This window comes from Rhinoraja longicauda, chromosome 26 (genome assembly GCF_053455715.1).
Source record: "Rhinoraja longicauda isolate Sanriku21f chromosome 26, sRhiLon1.1, whole genome shotgun sequence".
Taxonomy (NCBI): domain Eukaryota; kingdom Metazoa; phylum Chordata; class Chondrichthyes; order Rajiformes; family Arhynchobatidae; genus Rhinoraja; species Rhinoraja longicauda.
In genome coordinates, this window is record NC_135978.1 from 29,732,329 (window position 1) to 29,753,949 (window position 21,621).

The 21,621-nt window shown below is 48.6% G+C and overlaps 1 protein-coding gene across 6 annotated transcripts in view; it reads right to left on the minus strand.

Annotated features, from left to right (window-relative positions):
- Window positions 1-21,621, minus strand: part of cluha (CLUH binding protein of NUMT mRNA a) — a 118,938-nt gene that overhangs the window by 40,426 nt on the left and 56,891 nt on the right. For all 6 annotated transcript variants that reach the window (XM_078422781.1, XM_078422779.1, XM_078422782.1 and 3 more), the window contains 9 exons: window positions 21,250-21,375; window positions 17,749-17,896; window positions 15,917-16,009; window positions 9,665-10,359; window positions 7,427-7,578; window positions 6,803-6,907; window positions 4,042-4,142; window positions 2,799-2,951; window positions 1,382-1,444 (listed from right to left, as the gene is read on the minus strand). In XM_078422781.1, the coding sequence (XP_078278907.1) occupies window positions 1,382-1,444; window positions 2,799-2,951; window positions 4,042-4,142; window positions 6,803-6,907; window positions 7,427-7,578; window positions 9,665-10,359; window positions 15,917-16,009; window positions 17,749-17,896; window positions 21,250-21,375 (1,636 nt within the window). The remainder of the gene's footprint in view (window positions 1-1,381; window positions 1,445-2,798; window positions 2,952-4,041; window positions 4,143-6,802; window positions 6,908-7,426; window positions 7,579-9,664; window positions 10,360-15,916; window positions 16,010-17,748; window positions 17,897-21,249; window positions 21,376-21,621) is intronic.

The window sequence follows — 21,621 nt, forward strand, 5'->3', positions numbered from 1 at the left end:
ACTATTTCATTTGAACAAGATCACCACTTGTTCTTCCAAACACTAAAGACTAACACGTCTAATTGTTTTAGCTGCTTGTGCTAGGACTGAGTTACTCCAGCACTTTGTCGTTTTTTGCTAATAAATTATGGGGGATGAGGGGGGGATCTTTCGAGGTGAAGATCGGGTAGACAATTGCCCAGAGTCTCTTGCCCAGAGAGGGGGAATCGAGAACCAGAGTGCATAGGTTTAAGGTGTGGGAGGAAATATTTAATAGAAACCTGAGGGGTAACTTTTTTTACACAAAGGGTGGTGGGTGTGTGGAACGAGCTGCCGGAGGAGCTAGTTGAGGCAGGTACTATCACAATGCTTACGAAACATTTCGACAGGTACATGGAAAGGGCAGGTTTTTAGATTTAGAGATACAGCGCGGAAACAGGCCCTTCGGCCCACCGGGTCCGCGCCGCCCAGCGATCCCCGGACATTAACACTATCCTATGCACACTAGGGACAATTTTTTTTACATTTGCCCAGCCAATTAACCTACATACCTGTACGTCTTTGGAGTGTGGGAGGAAACCGAAGATCTCGGAGAAAACCCACGCAGGTCACGGGGAGAACGTACAAACTCCGTACAGTCGGCGCCCGTAGTCAGGATGGAACCTGAGTCTCCGGCGCTGCATTCGCTGTAAGGCAGCAACTCTACCGCTGCGCCACCGTGGGGTCTAGAGGGATATGGGCCAAATGCAGGCAGGTGGGACGAGTGTAGATGGGTCATGTTGGTCGGTGTGGGCAAGTTGGGCCAAAGAGCCTGTGTCCATCCTGTAGGACTATAAATGATGTCGGGAAGCTCCAGGAGGTTCGACCAGCCCCGGCCGATTGCCTGGCGCGGGGGAGCTGAGATACCCCCGATGCGGGAGCTTGATCGCCCCGACACGGAGCGCTCGACCGCCGGTTGCGGGAGCCAAGATCGCCCCGACGGCAGAAGGTTCTAGTGCCCCGACCGCGGGAGAACAAAGAAGGGAAGAAGGTTGGACTTTTTGTTTGCCTTCCATCACAGTGAGGAATGTGGATGGAGTCGCTGTGGTGGATGTTCATGTTGAACATTTATCTGGGTGTCTTGTTGCTCTTTATCGGTATGACTGTATGGCAAATCAAATTCCTCGTATGTTGCAAAACATACTCGGCTAATAAAGAACTATTATGATTATGATCAGAAAATAAATGGACAGAACATGGCTTTTCCGCCCACTATCCCTAAAACCCTCACAATATAGACCCTTTCTCCAGCCTCCAGCTTCATTTTCGGGCAACATACTTACCTGGGTGGCTTCACCTCTGCTCCATTCATCCGACCGCCTGGCTGAAAGTTCAAATTTATACGCGCACCTTTTCCACTCACCTGAAGATATGTTTTGAAGATATGTTTAGCAGACCGGGTGATTAGTTCCATTATTCCAAGTTTCTAGTGGGTTTAAAAAATAAATTGAAAGCATGTCAATAAAAATACTTCTTTGAACGTCAACACAAGTAGTCATGTTTCGTTTAGTTTAGAGATACAGCACGGAAACAGGCCCTTCGGCCCACCGAGTCCACGCCGACCATCGATCATCCCGTTCACACCAGTTGAATTGAATTGCAATGAATAAATTTTATCAGCCAAGTATGTACACATACAAGGAATTTCCCTTGGTGCTTTGCTTACAAATAACAACACGACATACAGTAAACAATCAAGAATAAAACATAAAACATTGAAACATTAAGAATAAACATTAAAGAAATAAAATACCAAAGCAAAAGGAGGCTCCAGCCTTTTGTTTGTTCTACGTTATCCCACTTTCTCATCCACTCCCTACACACTAGGGGCAATTTACGGAGGTCAATTAACCTACAAACCTGCAGTATTCCTCATTGTTTGGTGTGGAAGGGACACTACATTGTGTTTAAATACTGAGCCAGTATCCAGAAGCCTGGATTATTAATCGTGAGGCAATTATAAGCCCTGCCGTGGAGTCTGGTGGATTTAAATCGCAGTGATTAAATAAATTGGAATTAAAAAATATCTTGGCAACAGTCACCATGGGATGACTAGTTTATCGCAAAAAAATCAACTTAGTTTCATTTCGAGGCTCAGCATGGAAACGGGTCCTTCAGTCCACTGTGTCTAGGTTGACCAGCGATCACCCGTTCACACTAGCTCCATGTTATCCCACTCTCTCATCCACTCTCTACACGACGGGGGCAATTTACAGGGGCCCATTAAACCAGCACGCCTTTGGGATGTGGGAGAAAACCGGAGGAAACCCACGCTGTCACAGGGAGAACGTGCAGACTCCACACAGACAGCACCCAAGGTCAGGATCGAACCCGGGTCTCTGGCGCTGAGAGGCAGTGGCTCGACCAGCTGTGCCACCATGCCGCCCCAATCACTATCGCACATTGACGTGCGGATTGATCTCAGCACGCTGCCTGACCCGCTGAGTTACTCCAGCACTCTGTGTCTATCTTTGGTATAAAGCAGCACCTGCAGTTCTTTATTTCTACTAATGTTTTCGCTGTTCGTTTCCAGCACGTGGGCAAAAATGGGCCATTAGTTATTGAGCGTTCTGAATACCTTCTGCACAACTTGCTGGACCTGTTCTGAGGCAACTTCATTGTTGAGAAGTTATAGTTACAAACATACCAAGACTATAAATACAGCAAACCTCCTTCCTTCAGGGACTAATGAATCAACGACAACTCCTGCACCTATTTTCTATGTTTGTAATATGAACGTTTGTTGAACTAAATAGTCACTGTACATAAACGGTACGTACGTGGATATGATCCAGCTGCTGCCTTGCTTGGCTCTTTGACACATACTCCACTATCTTGGCCATGTAACGGATGTTGATGCCTCTCTGATGTACGGCTTCTGCCAACGTGGCTCCATCCATTGGAGGCACAGTGTGATCGACACAGTCTTTAATCTACAATGAAAGAAGACACACGTTTCTCCCCTTGATACAATGCAAGGCCCAACAATCCAAAACATCAATACATTGCTCAATACATTGTTTTTAGAGATACAGCGTGGTAACAGGCCCTTCAGCCCACCGAGTCCGTGCCGACCAGCGATCCCCGCACATAAACACTACCCTACTACTCACTAGAAACAATTTTACATTTACACCAGGCCAATTAACCTACAAATCTGTACGTCTTTGGAGTGTGGGAGGAAACCGAAGATCTCGGAGAAAACCCACGCAGGTCATGGGGAGAACGTACAAACTCCGTACAGACAGCGCCCATAGTCAGGATTGTACCCGGGGCTCTGGCGCTGTAAGGCAGTAGCTCTGCCACTACGCAACCGTGCTGCCCTTGTGATTACACAAGGAATCAAAATTACAGATACATGTTTAGTTTAGTTTAGTTTATTGTCACATACAGTGAAAAGCTTTTGTTGCGTGCTAACCAGTCCGCGGAAAGACTGTACACGATTACAATCTGCATCTGCAGTTCCTTCCTGCACATTCTGTCGGTACAGAAGACGATTTCACAGATGAGGAGGTGTTATGTGTCTAGACCAGAGAAAGTGTGGTTATTTTTCTTGGGATTAATGGGTTGCTGGGAGATCAGATGTACAAGTCTACCAACACATGAAGGGCGTAGCACAGTGGATCGAGGGGAACTGACCCCAGTGTTGGGGTGGGCAAGAACCAGGTGACATAGAATGTAGACTCCAGGAACAGCGGGGCGGCACTGTGGCACAGCGGTAGAGTTTCTGCCTTACAGCGATGTGGGTTCGATCCCGACTACGGGCGCCGTCTGTACGGAGTTTGTACGTTCTCCCCGTGACCTGCGTGGGTTTTCTCCGAGATCTTCGGTTTCCTCCCACACTCCAAAGACGTGCAGGTTTGTAGGTTAATTGGCTTGGTATAATTGTAAATAGTCCCTAGTGCGTGTAGGATAGTGCTCGAGTGTGGGGTGATCGCAGGTCGGTGCGGGCTTGGTGGGCCGAAGGGCCTGCTTCCGCGCTGTATCTCTGAACTGAACTAATTCACCACGTTCGGTTCTTACCAGCGATGGAATCTGGCAGGAAAGCAAGAAGGCCGCGGCGTCTTTCAACAATTGCTTCTGCTTCTCGAGTTCGTCACAGCTGGTGTCATGGAAACGAACACCTAGGATGAAGGAAAGTCATCAAGATGAAAGGAAATGTGCCTACAGCACACACAGAGTGAGGAATCCTGGAGCATAGGCCCAACACTTCCACACCTCTCACTACCTACACATCACTAACCTGCATCCTTAGCTGTGAACATCACCTCCTTCCCACCCCCCTACAGGTCACTTCACAAAGGTAGGCTTCACTCTTTGGATCATTAAAATTAATGGAGACGGTTTTGTTCAGCTGCATGCAAGGTTCTCAACTAAACCAATTTAAGACGGCACAGCAGGTAGAGCTGCTGCCTCACAGCGCCAGAGACCCCGGTTCGATCCTGACCTCGGGCGCTGTCTGTACGGTGTTTGTACGTTCTCCCCGTGACCGGGTGGGCTTCCTCCAGGTGCTCCGGTTTCCACCCACATCCCAGAGGCGTGCCAGTTTGCAGGTTAATTGGCTTCTGTAAATCGCCCCTAGTGTGTAGGGATGGATGTGAATGTGGAATAACATAGAACGAGTGTGAACGGACGATCGATGGTCGGGGTGGACTCGGTGGGCTGAATGACACATTTCCATGCTGTATCTCTAAACTAAACCCATTCCAAAGATAGACATAAAGTGCTGGAGTTACTCAAGCACATTGCATCTATCTTTGGTCAAAACCAGTATCGGCAGTTCTTTAGTTTAGTTCCGCGCCGACCAGCGATCCCCGCACATTAACACTATCCTATACCCACTAGGGACAATTTTTACATTTTACCAAGTCAATTAACCTACAAACCTGCACGTCTTTGGAGTGTGGGAGGAAACCGGAGATCTCGGAGAAAACTCACGCAGGTCACGGGGAGAACGTACAAACTCCGTACAGACAGCACCCGTAGTCGGGATGGAACCCGGGTCTCCGGCACTGCATTCGCTGTAAGGCAGCAACTCTACCGCTGCGCCATCGTGCCGCTCTTTGTTTCTAACCTAATTCCAATGTGTCTGTTTAAATCCTTGTGGCACTGTTTTCCTTTTGCTTGGCGATACAGTGCCGAAACAGGCCTTTCATCCCACTGAGTCCACGTCACCCATCGATCACCCATTCACACTCATTCTATGTTATCCCAATTTCACATCCTACGCGCAAGAGGCAATTTAGAGAAGTAAATTAACCGACAAACCCGCACGTCTTTGGGATGTGGGAGGAAACTGGAACACCTGGAAAGAACTCACCTGGTCACGGGGAGAACGTACGAGCTTCACATAGACAGCACCCACAGTCAGGATCAAACCCGGGTCTCTGGGGCGGGGAAGAGCGGTTCGGTGGCGAGCAATAGCGTTGCTCCCTCGCAGCACCAGAGACCCGGGTTCGATCCTGACTTCGGTTGCTGTTTGTATGTTTGTACGTTCTCCCCGTGAGCAAGTGGGTTTTTTCCGGGTGCTCCGTTTTCCTCCCACACTCCAAAGACATGCAGGTTTGCAGGCTATTTAGCTTTGGTAAAATTGTAACTGATCCCTTGTGTGCAGGACATTGTTAGTGATCATCGGTCACTGTGGACTCGGTGGGCCAAAGGGCCTGTTTCTGTGCCGTATCTCTAAAGTAAAGTCTCTACCACTCTACACTGGTACTGTATGTAACATTGGTAAAATGACATATACCACCACGATATAACAATTTAACTAAACTTAATTAGGCAGACCTCTTTCTCCCCATGGACATATTAGCGTGACATCTGATGCTTTAGTTTAGTTTAGTTTAGTTTAGAGATACAGCGCAGAAACAGGTCCTTCGGCCCAGAGTCGCCGATGGCCAGCCATTCCCGCACACTAACACTATCTTGCACACACTAGGGACAATTTATATTTATGCCAAGCCAATTAACCTACAAACCTGTGGAGTGTGTGAGGAAACCAGAGATCCCGGAAAAAACCCCACGCAGGTCAAGGTGGAGAACATACAAACTCCATACAGACAGCACCCGTAGTCAGGATCAAACCCGGGTCTCTGGCGCTGTGAGGCAGCAACTCTACCGCTGCGCCACCAAAGTGTATCAAAGAGTTTGGTTTTCCTATTATTTTTTTCATATTTTCTTCGACTACCACATTTTGTTAACGTGGCTGAAGCAGACATCGAGGCATTTTAATAGATTCCTCAACCCTGATGGGCAAGCAGACGACTTGAGTGAAAAGCCCTAGTTCGAGGAACTATAGGACTTGCAAATGATGGAAGAGACAATGACATCCTCGATACCCTTAACGGAGGCGGCACGGTGGTAGAGTTGCTGCCTTACAGCGCCAGAGACCCACGTTCGAACCTGACTACGGGTGCTGTCTGTACGGAGTTTGTACGTTCTCCCCGTGACTGCATGGGTGTTCTCCGAGATCATCGGTTTCCTCCCACACTCCAAAGACGTACAGGTTTGAAGGTGAATTGGCTTGGTATGAATGTGAAATTGTCCTTAGTGTGTGTAGGGTAGTGTTAATGCGTGGGGATCGCTGGTCGGCGCGGACCCGGTAGGCCGAAGAGACTGTTTCCTCGTTGTATCTCTAAACTAAACTAAACAATGACATCCTCGAAACCCTTAACAAGCGCGGACGATGATAAAACTGTCGGTACGGCGCTTCCTGGTGTAAGATCATGTGCTGTCGAAACTGACACAGCTCAGAAAGGCACCGCAAGATTAGCCGTGTACAAACCTGGGGAAAATATGTCCGGGTTGAAGCGGATGTCAAAGGACGTGCTGCTGATGGAACCCACAGCCTTGCAGGCGTTCAGAATCACCTCCTTGCTCTTGGGGTCAACTGTGGACGACAAGCACAAAATGTCAGACCTTCCGATCAAACACGAGAAGGAATGCAGCAAATGCCCCCCCCCCGGTCGGTGAAAGGCGCAGAATCAACCAAACACCGTTTAAAAACCTGAGCATGCAAAATTGTGGAATGGATACAACAACAAATGAATGGAAAGGATGCGACAAAAGGAAAAAAAAAATTAAACGTTGGTGTTAATTGTACTAAGATTGAGGTTCACTGGTGGATTACGTTTGAATGAATTTCAACAAGCCTGAGATGCTAGTCTTTAGAGCGAATGCAGACAGAATCACAGACAGGAGGAGGGGGAGTCCAGGCTACAGGTTTTGAGTGCAAGATTGGTGTTGAAAGCATTCAGTGAGATCCGGGTTAGAGCACCACCACACCCATTACGATGTCCGCCGCTCCGCAGGGCAGCTTCCAATCAAGTACCTGTTTCGTCCTCCGCCGCAATGGACTTGGCAAGGTTTCTAGCTTGATCTAAGCCACAGAGGGTCCCCTCAGCCTTACCATCCTCAGACAGGGCTTTGCTGCTTTCTGTGGCGTTGCCGTCGGCTGGACTGGAGCCGCCGTTCTCTGTCACTGCCGGGCACTCCTTCTCCTGCTTGTTGGCCTTCTGCTGCATGAGCTGCAAGGCAGCGAGCTTCATGAAGACGATATACCTGGAGAGATCACAGCGGGCAGGTCAGCCCCAGAGGCCCGCGGGGAAAGGCGCAAACTGATCGTTGAAAGCAATGGACACCAATTATGGAGACACAAGCGCGTCAGGGGTTACGTGGCGAAGGCAGGGGAATGGGGTTGAGAGGGAACGATAGATCAGCCATGATTGAATGGCGGAGTAGATGCGATGGGCCAAATGGCCTAAATCTGCTCCTATCACTTATGAACATGAACTATTATTATATTTCTGGCTAGGCTTTATTAACCGTGGGCAGATTAATTTAAAAAAAGCATAGGTCAAGGGACCAGAGGTCATAGCCTCATGATTAAAGAAAGTTCCTTGAGGCAGGGGATGAGGGGAAATTTCTTTCGTCAGAGGGTGGTGAGTCTGTGGAATCCATTGCCACAGACGGCAGTGGAGGCCAAGTCGGTGGGTATTTCTAAAGCAGAGATTGATGGGTTTTTCATTAGTACAGGTGTCAGGGGTTACGGGGAGAGGCAGGAGAATGGGGTTGAGCGGGAGAGATAGATCAGCCGTGATTGAATGGCGGAGTAGACTTGATGGGCCGAATGGCCTAATTCTGCTCCTATCACCGACGAACTTGCAAGGGGAATCGGTTGGGTAAATGCACAGAGTCTCTTGCCCAGAGTAGGGGAATCAGGAAGCAGAGGACATAAGTTTAATGTGAAAGAATTAATAGGAACTTGAGGGCAGCTTTTTCACTCAGAGGTTGGTGGGTATTTGGTTAATGAACATGAATTATTATTACATTTCTGGCTGAGGTTTAGCAAAACGCGGGCAGATGAATAGTCAAAAGGTACTCAGTATAGGTTCTAGGACCAGAGGTCATAGCCTCATGGTTAAAGGGCATTCCTTTAGGAAGAATGAGGTTGAGAGGGAAAGATCGATCAGTCATGAGTGAATGGTGGAGTGGACTTGATGCGTCGAGTGGCCTCATTCTGCTCCTACAACTTATGAACAAGGAATTGCAGATGCTGGCTTACAAAAAAAAGACACAAAGTGCCGGACTAACTGAGCAGGCCGGGCAGCATCTCTGGAGAACATGGATAGGTGACGTTTTGGGGTTGTGACCCCTCTTTAGGCAGTCAATAGACAATAGACAATAGACAATAGGTGCAGGAGTAGGCCATTCAGCCCTTCGAGCCAGCACCGCCATTCAATGCGATCATGGCTGATCACTATCAATCAGTACCCCGTTCCTGCCTTCTCCCCATGTACAATTTCCTGATGATTACAAGTTACGAGACTGTTTAGTTTAGATTATTGTAATCTGTGTACCATCGATCACCCCTTCACACTAGTTCCACGTTGTCCCACTCTCTCATCCACTCCCTGCACGCACCAGGGTCAATTTGCAGAAAGCCAATTAACCTACAGACCCACACGCCTGTGGGATGTGGGAGGAAACCGGAGCACCCGGAGGAAACTAGCACGGTCGCAGGGAGAACGTGCAGACTCCACACACACAGCACCCGAGGTCGGGATCGAACCCTGTCAGGACGGGTCTCTGGTGCTGTGAGTCAGCAGCACTACCCGCTGCGCCGCCGCGCTACACAACGAGAGAGATTCGTTCCGCTGGTGCAGGATTCCCAAAAGGTTCATTTGCAAGTCAGAGCGGTCGCAAGGGAGACAAATGCAACGCTAGCAATTATTTACAGAGGACTGGAATATTAAAAACAGGGATGTAATGCCGAGGCTCTATAAGGCGCTGGTGAGACTGCGTTTGGAGTATTGTGAACAATTTTGGGCCCCAGGTATCTGGGAAGGACGTGCTGGCTCTGGAGAGGGTCCAGAGGAGGTTTATGAGAATGATCCCAGGAGCGATTGGGTTGGCGTACGATGAGCGTTTGACGGCACTGGACTTCTACCCGTTGGAGTTTAGAAGGATGAGGGGAGACCTCATTGAAATTTACTGAACAGTGAAAGGCCTGGATAGAGTGGATGTGGAGAGGATGTTTCCACCAGTGGGAGAGTCTAGGACCAGAGGGCGTACAGTAGATAGAGTGGATGTGGAGAGGATGTTTCCACCAGTGGGAGAGCCATCATATGTTAACCCAGTGCTTTACCTGTGCTCAACAAAGGCCTCGATGAGCTCCTGTCTGAGGCAGGACAGCCTGTGTCGGTGTTCCTTTGGGAAGCCCATGTTCGTGCACTCCTCGGGAAGCTCCTCGCCCTCCACCGGGAGGAAGTTGAGGTCGGGCGGGAAGGTGCGCAGCAAGTCCAGGATGTAATGGCGGCTGTCGTTGCCGATGATGCCCTTGCACTCGACGGAGGAGCACAGCTCCACCTCCTCGCTATTCTCGTTCAGCACCTTGTGCTTCTGGATCTTCAGGGGCCGCGCCGTCTTCTCCAGTAGCTCCATGTACTTGGGGTGGGACACCACCGTCTTGCCGAAGTCAATGGACCCATAGATGACACTCTGCTCCTGCTCCCGCTCCAGAATTCCGGGGATGATAGACTGAGCGGTCACGCGGTAGCCTCGGTAGTCCACGACCACCGTCCCCAGCGTGTAAAGTCCCTCCACGTCCACCGCGTTGTAGGCTCGGACGCCGTTCAGGTCGTTGGTGGGGGCCACGTAAGCCGCGTTGTCTCCACCCAGGTCCTTGTAGTGGTCGCGGACGTCGAAGCCCAGGCTGAAGAAGATGTTGTTCCAGATGAACATCTGCATCTTGGTCTCCTCGCCCGGGTTGATGGCCATGACGTTGCCGTCGATCACCGCCATCGCCCCGCGAGTGGCGGCGGCTGCAAAGTCGCTGTGCACCTTGGGAAAGGCAAGGAAGAGGGTAAAATGTCACCGTTGCCACGGAAACGGGCCTGCACTTGAAGCATGCAGGTACAGCAGGCAGTGAAGAAAGCCAATGGAATGTTGGCCTTCATAACAAGAGGAGTTGAGTATAGGAGCAAAGAGGTCCTTCTGCAGTTGTACAGGGCCCTAGTGAGACCGCACCTGGAGTACTGTGTGTAGTTTTGGTCTCCAAATTTGAGGAAGGATATTCTTGCTATTGAGGGCATGCAGCGTAGGTTTACTAGGTTAATTCCCGGAATGGCGGGACTGTCATATGTTAAAAGACTGGAGCAACTAGGCTTGTATACACTGGAATTTAGAAGGATGAGAGGAGATCTTATCGAAACATATAAGATTATTAAGGGGTTGGACACGTTAGAGGCAGGAAACATGTTCCCAATGTTGGGGGAGTCCAGAACAAGGGGCCACAGTTTAAGAATAAGGGGTAGGCCATTTAGAACTGAGATAAGGAAAAACTTTTTCAGTCAGAGAGTTCTGAATCTGTGGAATTCTCTGTCTCAGAAGGCAGTGGAGGCCAATTCTCTGAATGCATTCAAGAGAGAGCTAGACAGAGCTCTTAAGGATAGCGGAGTCAGAGGGTATGGGGAGAAGGCAGGAATGGGGTACTGATTGAGAATGATCAGCCATGATCACATTGAATGGTGGTGCTGGCTCGAAGGGCCGAATGGCCTCCTCCTACACCTATTGTCTATTGTTTATTGACAGGGACCAGGCCCTGCAGCAGGCCCACACCCCTGGAGATGGTGAGACACCGGCCTCAATAGACAATAGACAATAGGTGCAGGAGTAGGCCATTCAGCCCTTCGAGCCAGCACCGCCATTCAATGCGATCATGGCTGATCACTCTCAATCAGTACCCCGTTCCTGCCTTCTCCCCATACCCCCTCACTCCGCTATCCTTAAGAGCTCTATCCAGCTCTCTCTTGAAAGCATCCAACGAACTGGCCTCCACTGCCTTCTGAGACAGAGAATTCCACACCTTCACCACTCTCTGACTGAAAAAGTTCTTCCTCATCTCCGTTCTAAATGGCCTACCCCTTATTCTTAAACTGTGGCCCCTTGTTCTGGACTCCCCCAACATTGGGAACATGTTTCCTGCCTCTAATGTGTCCAATCCCCTAATTATCCTATATGTTTCAATAAGATCCCCCCTCATCCTTCTAAATTCCAGTGTATACAAGCCGAATCGCTCCAGCCTTTCAACATACGACAGTCCCGCCATTCCAGGAATTAACCTAGTGAACCTAAGCTGCACGCCCTCCATAGCAAGAATATCCTGCCTCAAATTTGGAGACCAAAACTGCACACAGTACTCCAGGTGCGGTCTCACCAGGGCCCGGTACAACTGTAGAAGGACCTCTTTGCTCCTATACTCAACTCCTCTTGTTATGAAGGCCAACATTCCATTGGCTTTCTTCACTGCCTGCTGTACCTGCATGCTTCCTTTCATTGACTGATGCACTAGGACACCCAGATCTCGTTGAACTCCCCCTCCTCCCAACTTGACACCATTCAGATAATAATCTGCCTTTCTATTCTTACTTCCAAAGTGAATAACCTCACACTTATCTACATTAAACTGCATCTGCCATGTATCCGCCCACTCACACAACCTGTCCAAGTCACCCTGCAGCCTTATTGCATCTTCCTCACAATTCACACTACCCCCCAGCTTAGTATCATCTGCAAATTTGCTAATGGTACTTTTAATCCCTTCATCTAAGGCCTCGACGCACAAAGTAGGGAATAAACAAATACAACTTCGAGAACATCTTGAGGGTGGCGCAGCGGTAGAGTTGCTGCCTTACAGGCCAGAGACCCAGGTTCGATCCTGACCACAGGTGCTGTCTGTGCGGAGTTCGTACGTTCTCCCCGTGATCTGCGTGGGTTTTCTCCGGGTGCTCTGGTTTCCTCCCACACTCTAAAGACGTGCAGGTCTGTAGGTTACTTGGCTTTGGTAAAACTGTAAATTGAAGCCTTGTGTGTGTACGATGGTGCTGGTGTATAGGGCCTGTTTCCGGTGGGCCATAGGGCCTGTTTCCGCGCCGTTTCTCTACAGTAAACTAACACTAATCACAATGAGGTAGGTCAACACAAGGTTACAATGTAAATTGGTCATTTAGTTTAGAGATGCAGCATGGAAACCATCCAGTCCACACCGACCATCGACCACCCGTTCTCACTAGTTCTATGTCATCCCACTTTCGCATCCACTCCCCACAATTTACTGTAGACTTTAAATAGACAGCGCAGAAACAGGCCCTTCTGCAGACGGACTCTGCGCTGACCTGCGACCCAGTACACCAACACTATCCTATGCACTAGGGACAATTTACAATTCTACTGAAGCCAATTGACCTACTCCCTGGAGTGTGGGAGGAAACCGGAGCACCCATAGAAAACCCACGCGGTCATGGGGAGAACGAGCAAACTCCGTACAGACAGCACATGACGGCAGGGTCTTTTGGACACTTCAAAAGTCAAAACACAAAACTGCAGGGAATACGAGTGATTCGATGAAAATGGGAAATCTCCTCGCGCTCAGTTTTGCACATAGAACAGTACAGCACAGGAACAGGCCCTTCGGCCCATAATGTCCGTGCCGAACATGATACCAAAACCAACCTTCATCTGCCTGCACATAATCCATATCCCTCCATTCCCTGCATATCCATGTGCCTGTCCATACCTTCGTTGTGCCTACTAACCAAAATGGCACACTGGCATAATATATGTTCTTCCAGCTCTCAAACCTCTGTTGCTTTATTAGAGGCAGTAGGATTACCCAGACAGAGAGCCATACAGCATAGAAACAGGCCCTTCGGCCCAACTTGCCCATGCTGGCCAACATGTCCCATCCACACTAGTCCCACCTGCCTGCATCTGCCATATACCCCTCTAAATCTTTCTTATCCATGCACCTGTCTGAATGTCTCTTAAATGTTGTTATAGTACTTGCTTCAACTACCTAACTACCTCTTCCGGCAGCTCGTTCCATACACCCTCCCACTCTGTGTGAGAAAGTTCTTATTAAAACATTCCCCTCTCGCCTTAAAGTATGTCTTTTGGTTCTTGATTCTCCCGTCGTGGGTAAAAGACTCTGTACATTCACCCTGCCTATTCCCCTCATAAGTTCACAAGTTATAGGAGTAGAATTAGGCCTTTCGGCCCATCGACTCTACTCTGCCATTCATTCATGGCCGATCTCTGCCTCCTACTTGGTACATGTGACAATAAACTGACCTTTGAACCTTTGAACTCTTTTAATCCCATTTTCCTGCCTTCTCCCCATAACCCTTGACACCCGTTCTAATCAGGAATTTGTCTATCTCTGCCTTAAAAAATATCCACTGACTTGGCCTCCACAGCCCTCTGTGGCAATGCGTTCCACAGATTAACTACCTCTGGGTAAAGAAGTTCCTCCTCACCTCCTTTCTCTAAATGAGAATGCTCATGACGTTATATACCGCTATAAATTCACCTCTCATCCTCCTGTGCTCCAAGGAATAGAGTCCTAGCCTCGAGGATAGACACTAAATGCTGGAGTAATTCAGCGGGTCAGGCAGCATCTCTGGAGAGAAGGAATGGGTGACGTTTCGGGTTGAGACCCTTCTTCAGACTGATGTTTGGGGAGGGGGCGGGACAAAGATAGAATACATCCTTTCTTTGTCCCGCCCCTCCGCTGACATCACTCTGAAGAAGGGTCTCGACCCGAAACGTCACCCATTCCTTCTCTCCTGAGATGCTGCCTGTCCCGCTGAGTTACTCCAGCATTTTGTGTCTACCTTCGATTTTAACCAGCATCTGCAGTTTGTTTCCCACACAGAGTCCTAGCCTCCCTGTAGTTCAGACCACAAGACCTGGACACAATCTCAGTAAAAAGCATTGCAATAAAAGTCCCTTTGACTTTTGAATCCGACCTTTTACGATTGCTCCCTGTGGCAAATTAATATTCAGGCCCAGACCATCACCAAGCTCCACAGTGATGGATGTCAAGTACTACAGATAACATCCCCAGGCTATTTCCTTTACACACAAATTGCTTTTTTCCCCCATCACCCTGAACAACATGCAGAGAGGAAAATAAACTACTCAAATAACGTAAATTATCAAAATAATTTGATATCGAGCAGAAGGCTAAAAGGAAATGCACAAAAGTGCAAACTATGATTAGGTGGTAATTGGGCACAGAGATCAGAGCACAAGCACATTGCTGCAATAATTACTGATTGAGAATGATCAGCTGGCTCGAAGGGCCGAATGTCCTCCTCCTGCACCTATTGTCTATTGTCTATTGTCTAATACAGAAAGCCCATCAATGTCTCTACGTGGAAGGTTGAGGAGATTCGGTAAGTCAACAAGTACGCTCTTGAACTTCCTCAGGTGTACGTACGGTAGGCAGCGTATTGACCGGTTGTACCACGGCCCGGTTCAGCAACTCAAACGACCGGGAAGGAAGGAGATTACAGAGAGTGGTGGACACTGCCCAGTCCGTCACGGGTACTGACCCCCCCCACTGTTGAAGGGATCTACAGGAGGCGCTGCCTCAAAAAGGCAGCCGGCATCACCAGAGACCCACGCCACCCTGGCCACGCTCTCATTTCACTCCCGCCATCGGGAAGAAGGTACAGGAGCCTGAAGACTGTAACGTCCAGGTTCAGGAACAGCTTCTTCACTACGGGTCAGGCAGCATCTCTGGAGACAAGGAATGGGTGACGTTTCGGGTCGAGACCCTTCCTCAGACTCCCATCAGTCTGAGGAAGGGTCTCGACCCGAAACGTCGCCCATTCCTTCTCTCCTGAGATGCTGCCTGACCGGCTGTGTTACTCCAGCATTTTGTGAATAAATACCTTCGATTTGTACCAGCATCTTAAACTTCTTCACTACAATCGTCAAGTTAGTAAACACTACAACCTCCAAATAGGCTCCGAACTATATAGACTTGATAGGCATTATTTTTGTCTTGCATTATATATATATATATACACACACACACACACATGCAGCAGCACAACAGAGATGTAAACATAGTACTCTTTTTCATAATAAACAAGGGTTCAGTATATATAGATATATGTGTGTGTATATATATGTGTGTGTATACACACACGCGCTCACACACACATACATATATACACATATATATATATATATATACACACACATATACATAAAAATATGAAGGGTCTCGACCCGAAAAGTCACTAATTCCTTCTCTGCAGAGATGCTGAGTTACTCCAACGTTTTGTGTCTACCTTTGATTTAAACCAGTATCTGCAGTTCTTTCCTGTACATAAAAACATATACACACACACATATACATACAAATGTTGTGTGTGTTTGTGTGTGTATATATACACACTCACAATCACACATACACACAACCCTTTTGTAGTTTATTATGGTGTTTACGATGTACTATGTTTACATCTCTGTTGTGCTGCTGCAAGTAAGGATTTCATTGTTCCGTTTTTGGGACACATGACAATAACAACACTTGTCGCTATGTTACCTTGAAGATGGCACGCTCACGGAGAAGTCTATCCGGAAGGTTCTTGCGGGGAAGCTCTCGGGTAGTTTGTAGTTCTTCATTCCAATCCCTGGTCTGCAAACACAGGCAACGATTTGTAAAGAGACATTTATGGCAAGTACAGTATCTGGTTGTGCTTTTTCTCTGCTGCTATCCCACTGTTAAGTTCAATTATTTGACTCAACAATGTTGGGCAAGGTTAGTTATCCAATCGTGGAATCTGTATAGTACAGCACAGGAACAGGCTCTGTTCTGTGCTGAACATGACGCCAACAAGCCAGATAAAGGCTGCTGAACCTACTAATCTCCCGGTTGCTAAACACTTTTCCCCTTCCCATTCCCACACTGACCATTCTGTCCTCGGTCTCCTCCATTGTCAGAGTGAGGCTAAACGCAAATTGGAGGAACAGCATCTCATATTTCGCTTGGGCAGCTTACAGCCCAGTGGGAGGAAGATTGATTTCTCTCACTTCAGGTAGCCCCGGCATTCCCTCTCTCTCTAACCCTCCCCCACCCAAGTCGCACCAGCGTCTCGTTCTCACCCAACAAACAGCTAACGACGGCCTGCTTCCTTTATCATCGTAACGTTTTTGCATACCTTTCATTCACTGTTCTTTATCTCTCCACATCACCGTCTATATCTTTCGTTTCCCTTATCCCTAACCAGCGTGGGTTTTCTCCGAGATCTTCGGTTTCCTCCCATACTCCCAAGACGTGTAGGTTAATTAGCTTGGTGTAAATGTGTAAATGTAAATTTGTCCCTAGTGTGTGTAGAGGGTGGCATTAATGTGTGGGAATCACTGGTCGGTGTGGACTCGGTGTTTCCGCGCTGTATCTCTAAACTAAACTAAACTAAACTAAAGCGGCAACAAAGTAAGTTGGGATTGGACCACTGAGAGTGGAAGTTAGTAATGGGAGTCACAAGGAACTGCAGATGCTGGTTTATTTAAAAAATGCTGGAGTAACTCAGCAGGCTCGACAGTGTCTCTGGAGAACACAGTTTTCATTCTCCAATTTTGGGTCACCCCTAATAACCTAAAATATTATTAATATTTTATAATATTTAAAATAGATTAAGGGTGGTGGGGGTATGGAACAAGCTGCTGGAAGAGGGAGCTGGGGCAGGGACTATCGCAATTGGACAGGTACATGGATAGGACAAGTTTAGAGGAAGAAGAGCCAAATGCAGGCAGGTGGGAATCGTGTAGATGGGACATGTTGGTTGGTGTAGGCAAGTTGGGCCAAAGGGCATGTTTCCACACTGAATGACTATATCGATGACTCCATAACCCACCCCTCCGTTCCCCCGACACTCCCCCGTAACCCTGTCCACACATTAGGAACAATTTACAATTTTATTAAGCCAATTAACCAACAAACTTGTACGTCTTTGGAGTGTGGGAGGAAACCAGAGCACCTGGAGAATACCCACGCAGGTCACGGGGAACTTGCAGGCAGCATTCGTAGTCGGGATCGAAGCCAGGTCTGTAAGGCAGCAACTCTACCGCTGCGCCACCGTGCCGTCTGGCCTTTGTTCCAAACATCTTCCCATCAACCCTCCCTCCCCTCGCCTGTGTCCACCCATCGCCTGCCAGGCTTTGCCCCGCCCCCACCTCTCATCCAGCTTCCTGCCCTCTGCTGCAATCAGTCTGAGGAAGGGTCCCGACCCCGAAATGTCACCTCTCCAGGTTCTCCAGAGATGCTGCCTGACCTGCCGAGTTACTCCGGCACCTTGTGTATGTGGTGATGGGAGCATTGTGAAGTTGCCACATGCTCTGTGTAGTCCCGTGCACGGGAACACTGCTCAACAGTACCTGGCCTGGTATGTGCTCCTCGTACCCCAAGCGGGAGGTGTATGCATCTTCGGCACGGACGCAGTCCATGGCATGCTCCACTGCTGGTGCTGTCCAACTGTACACCTGGAACGGAGTTGCTATCCTCTCAAAGGGGTGCCTCTGAACCCTAGAAATCAATTGGGGCACAGGTCAGTACCCAGAAATTATACTGTGTAGGAAAGAACTGCAGGTTTTTAAACCGAAGGTAGACACTAAATGCTGGAGTGGCTCAGCAGGACAGGTGGCATCTCTAAAGAGAAGGAATGGGTGACGTTTCAGGTCGAGATCCTTCTTCAGAGTCTGAGTCACTCCAGCATTTTGTGTCTATCCCAGAAATTATACTGTTTTTCTCACTCCCACCGCCCCCACCACCCACCCACCACATTGCCAACATACAGACCCCACCACACCAAGTAGCATGTGGGTTAATTTCAATGCAATGGGCCGTGGCATGCATTGCACTGCAGTAATGCGGCTAATTCACGATGCACAGACATCGCACAGACAGGCAGAACTGATGAATGACCGTGTGGGTTTCCTCCGGGTGCTCCGGTTTCCTCCCCCATCCCAAAGACGTGCGGGCCTGTGGGTTAAATGGCCCTCTGTAAATTGCCTCTCGTGTGCCGGGCATGGATGCGAAAGTGGGATAACCCGGAGCTAATGTGAACGAGGTGATCGATGGTCAGCCTGGACTCGGCAGGCCGAAGGGTCTGTGTCCACACTGTATCTTTCAATCAATCAATCAATCAATCAATAGGTTTATGCATTTCTCGTTCTTAGATTTAAATATTTTTTTTTAGATTTTAGAGATACAGCGCGGAAACAGGCCCTTCGGCCCACCGAGTTCGCGCCGCCCAGCGATCCCCGCACATTAACACTATCCTACACACACTACGGACAAGTTTTACATTTTACCCAATCAATTAACCTACATACCTGTACGTCTTTGGAGTGTGGGAGGAAACCGAAGATCTCGGAGAAAACCCACGCAGGTCACGGGGGGAACGTACAAACTCCGTACAGACAGCGCCCGTAGTCAGGATCGAACCCGAGTCTCAGGCGCTGCATTCGCCGTAAGGCAGCAGCTCTACCGCTGCGCCACCCTGCCGCTGATAGGTGACTACAAACTGAATGGGAGACACAAAGTGCTGGAGTAACTCAGCGGGTCAGGCAGAATCTCCGGAGAAAAAGGATGGGCCAGAGACCTCCAGGGATGCTGACTGCCCCACCGACTTACTCCAGCACTTTGTGCCTATCTTCCATTTAAACCAGCATCTGCAGTTCCTTCCTGCACAACATTCAACACAGGTCTTTTACCACTTCTTTCATTCTGTTTTCAATGCTGCCGGAAACAAAGTTGAGAATCCCTTTTCTTTCCTCGAGACGTCGACATTTTTTATAATGAGCTTTAGTCGGCTGCTGTCTCCAAGGCAGCAAGGCTCAATCTCACCCTGTAATTATTGCCAAGGCTGGGTTCGCGTAGGGAATGGAGCAGCGAACGTGGCACCTGACGGAGAATTGGAATCACTTCACCATCATTGTGCTTGCGGAGTTCAGCGCACACTTCTTGTAGGTTGAGTAGGCTGGGTCTCTATTCCTTGGAGCGCAGGAAGATGAGGAAGTGATCTTATAGAGGTGTACAAAATCACGAGAGGAATAGGTCGGGTAGATGCACAGAGTCTCTTGCCCAGAGTAGGTGAATCGAGGACCAGAGGACATAGGTTTAAGGTGAAGGGGGGAAAAGATTTAATAGGAATCTGAGGGGTAACTTTTTTCACACAAAGGGTGGTGGGTGTATGGAATAAGCTGCCAGAGGAGGTAGTTGAGGCAGGGACTATCGCAACATTTCTGAAACAGTCAAGCCAGGTACATGGATTGGACAGGTTTGGAGGGATATGGACCAAGCGCAGGCAGGTGGGACTAGTGTAGCTGGGACATGTTGGCCGGTGTGGACAAGTTGGGTCTGTTTGGGCCGGTTTCCACACTGCCGTCTCTGTGAGGAGGTGAGGATTTGAAAATGCATCAATCCGACTATGACCTCTATCACCAGCAGTTTATGCCCCCTTCAATCTGTTCCTTTATGCCTTTCATATCTCAAAACACATTAACACCAACTCTGTTGTAACTTATGCAAAGCAAGAACCCATAATTTGAAATTGGAAGAATCTCCCTGATTTTCACAGTTCCCGTTTTCACCACAGTGCAGCATTAATATTGTGCAGTTTACAAGTAATAGGACCAGATGTAGGCCATTCGGCCCATCAAGTCCACTCCACCATTCAATCATGGCTAATCGATCTTTCCCTCTCAACCCCATTCTCCTGCCCATAATCCCTTGACATCCTGACTATTCAAGCATCTGTCAATCTCCACCTTAAAAATATCCACTGACTTGGCCTCCACAGCCGTCTGTGGCTGTGAATTCCACTGATGCACCACCCTCTGACTAAAGAAATTCCTCCTCATCTCCTTCCTAAAAGTACGTCCTTTAATTCTGAGGCTGTGACCTCTAGTCCTAGGCTCTCCCACTAGTGGAAACATCCTCTCCACACCCACTCTATCCAGGCCTTTCACTATTCGGTAAGTTTCAATGAGGTCCCCCCTCATCCTTCTAAACTCCAGCGAGTACAGGCCCAGTGTCGACAAACGCTCATCATGCATTAACCCAATCATTGCCGGGATCATTCTTGAAATCCTCCAACACCAGCACATCCCCCCTCAGATATGGGGACCAAAGTTCACGCAGAAATGAAAGGAAATGTCCCTCTGACAGTCATTTAATGTCGTGACGTACAAAGGTTTTGACCAATATAATTGGCATTGCACATGAGAGTAGACGATCAGAGGCACGGTGGTGCAGTGGTAGAGTTGCTGCCTCCCAGCGCCAAAAAACCCGGGTTCGATTCTGACTCTGGGTGTTTGTCCGTACGGAGTCTGTACGTTCCTCCCGTGACCTGCGTGGGTTTTCTTCGGAATCCCTCCCACACTCCAAAGATGTTCAGGTTTTGTGGGATAATTGGCTTGGTTTCATTGTAAATTGTTCCCTCGTGTGTGTGGGATAGTGCTCAGGTGCAGGGATCGCAGGTCGGCGTGGACTCGGTGGGCCGAAGGGCCTGTTTCCGCGCTGTATCCTTGAACTAAAACACAGATATGCTGCAAAATGCTGGAGTAACTCAGCAGGTCAGGCAGCATCTCGGGAGAGAAGGAATGGGTGACGTTTCGGGACAAAGGTCCCGCCCCCCTGACATCAGTCTGAAGAAGGGTCTCGACCCGAAACGTCACCCATTCCTTCTCTCCCGAGATGCTGCCTGACCTGCTGAGTTACTCCAGCATTTTGTGAATAAAAACCTTCGATTTGTACCAGCATCTGCAGTTATCTTCTTATACTACAGATATGCTGCATATGGAAATGGTAGATATTCACTTTCAACGCACAACAGTCACGCCAAAATGAAAACGTTACAAGTGCAAGCCTCTCACCTCTTCTTTTGCAAGGCAGCAAAGTTCTTTTTGAAAGTAGGGCTGATCTGACTCAACAGTTCCACCAGGGAATGGCTGAGAAAGCTGGGGCTTGCTGGCTTGGGGTTGAAGCTGTAGGCTGTAGACCTGTTGAAAGCAAACAAATCAGTGTTGTACCACAGGCAAGAAAGAAAAGGCACCCAAAAAACATACTGCAATAGCACTGTACTTCGTGAGTTTAAAACTCTATCCCACTGCACCATTCTCCAGAGAACGTGGACAGGTGACGTTTTGGGTAGGGACCCTTCTTCACACTGAAACAACATCTGCAGTTCCTTGTTATCAATCTGTAAACAACCCAGGCAACTGAACCATCCTACCACAACCAGAGAG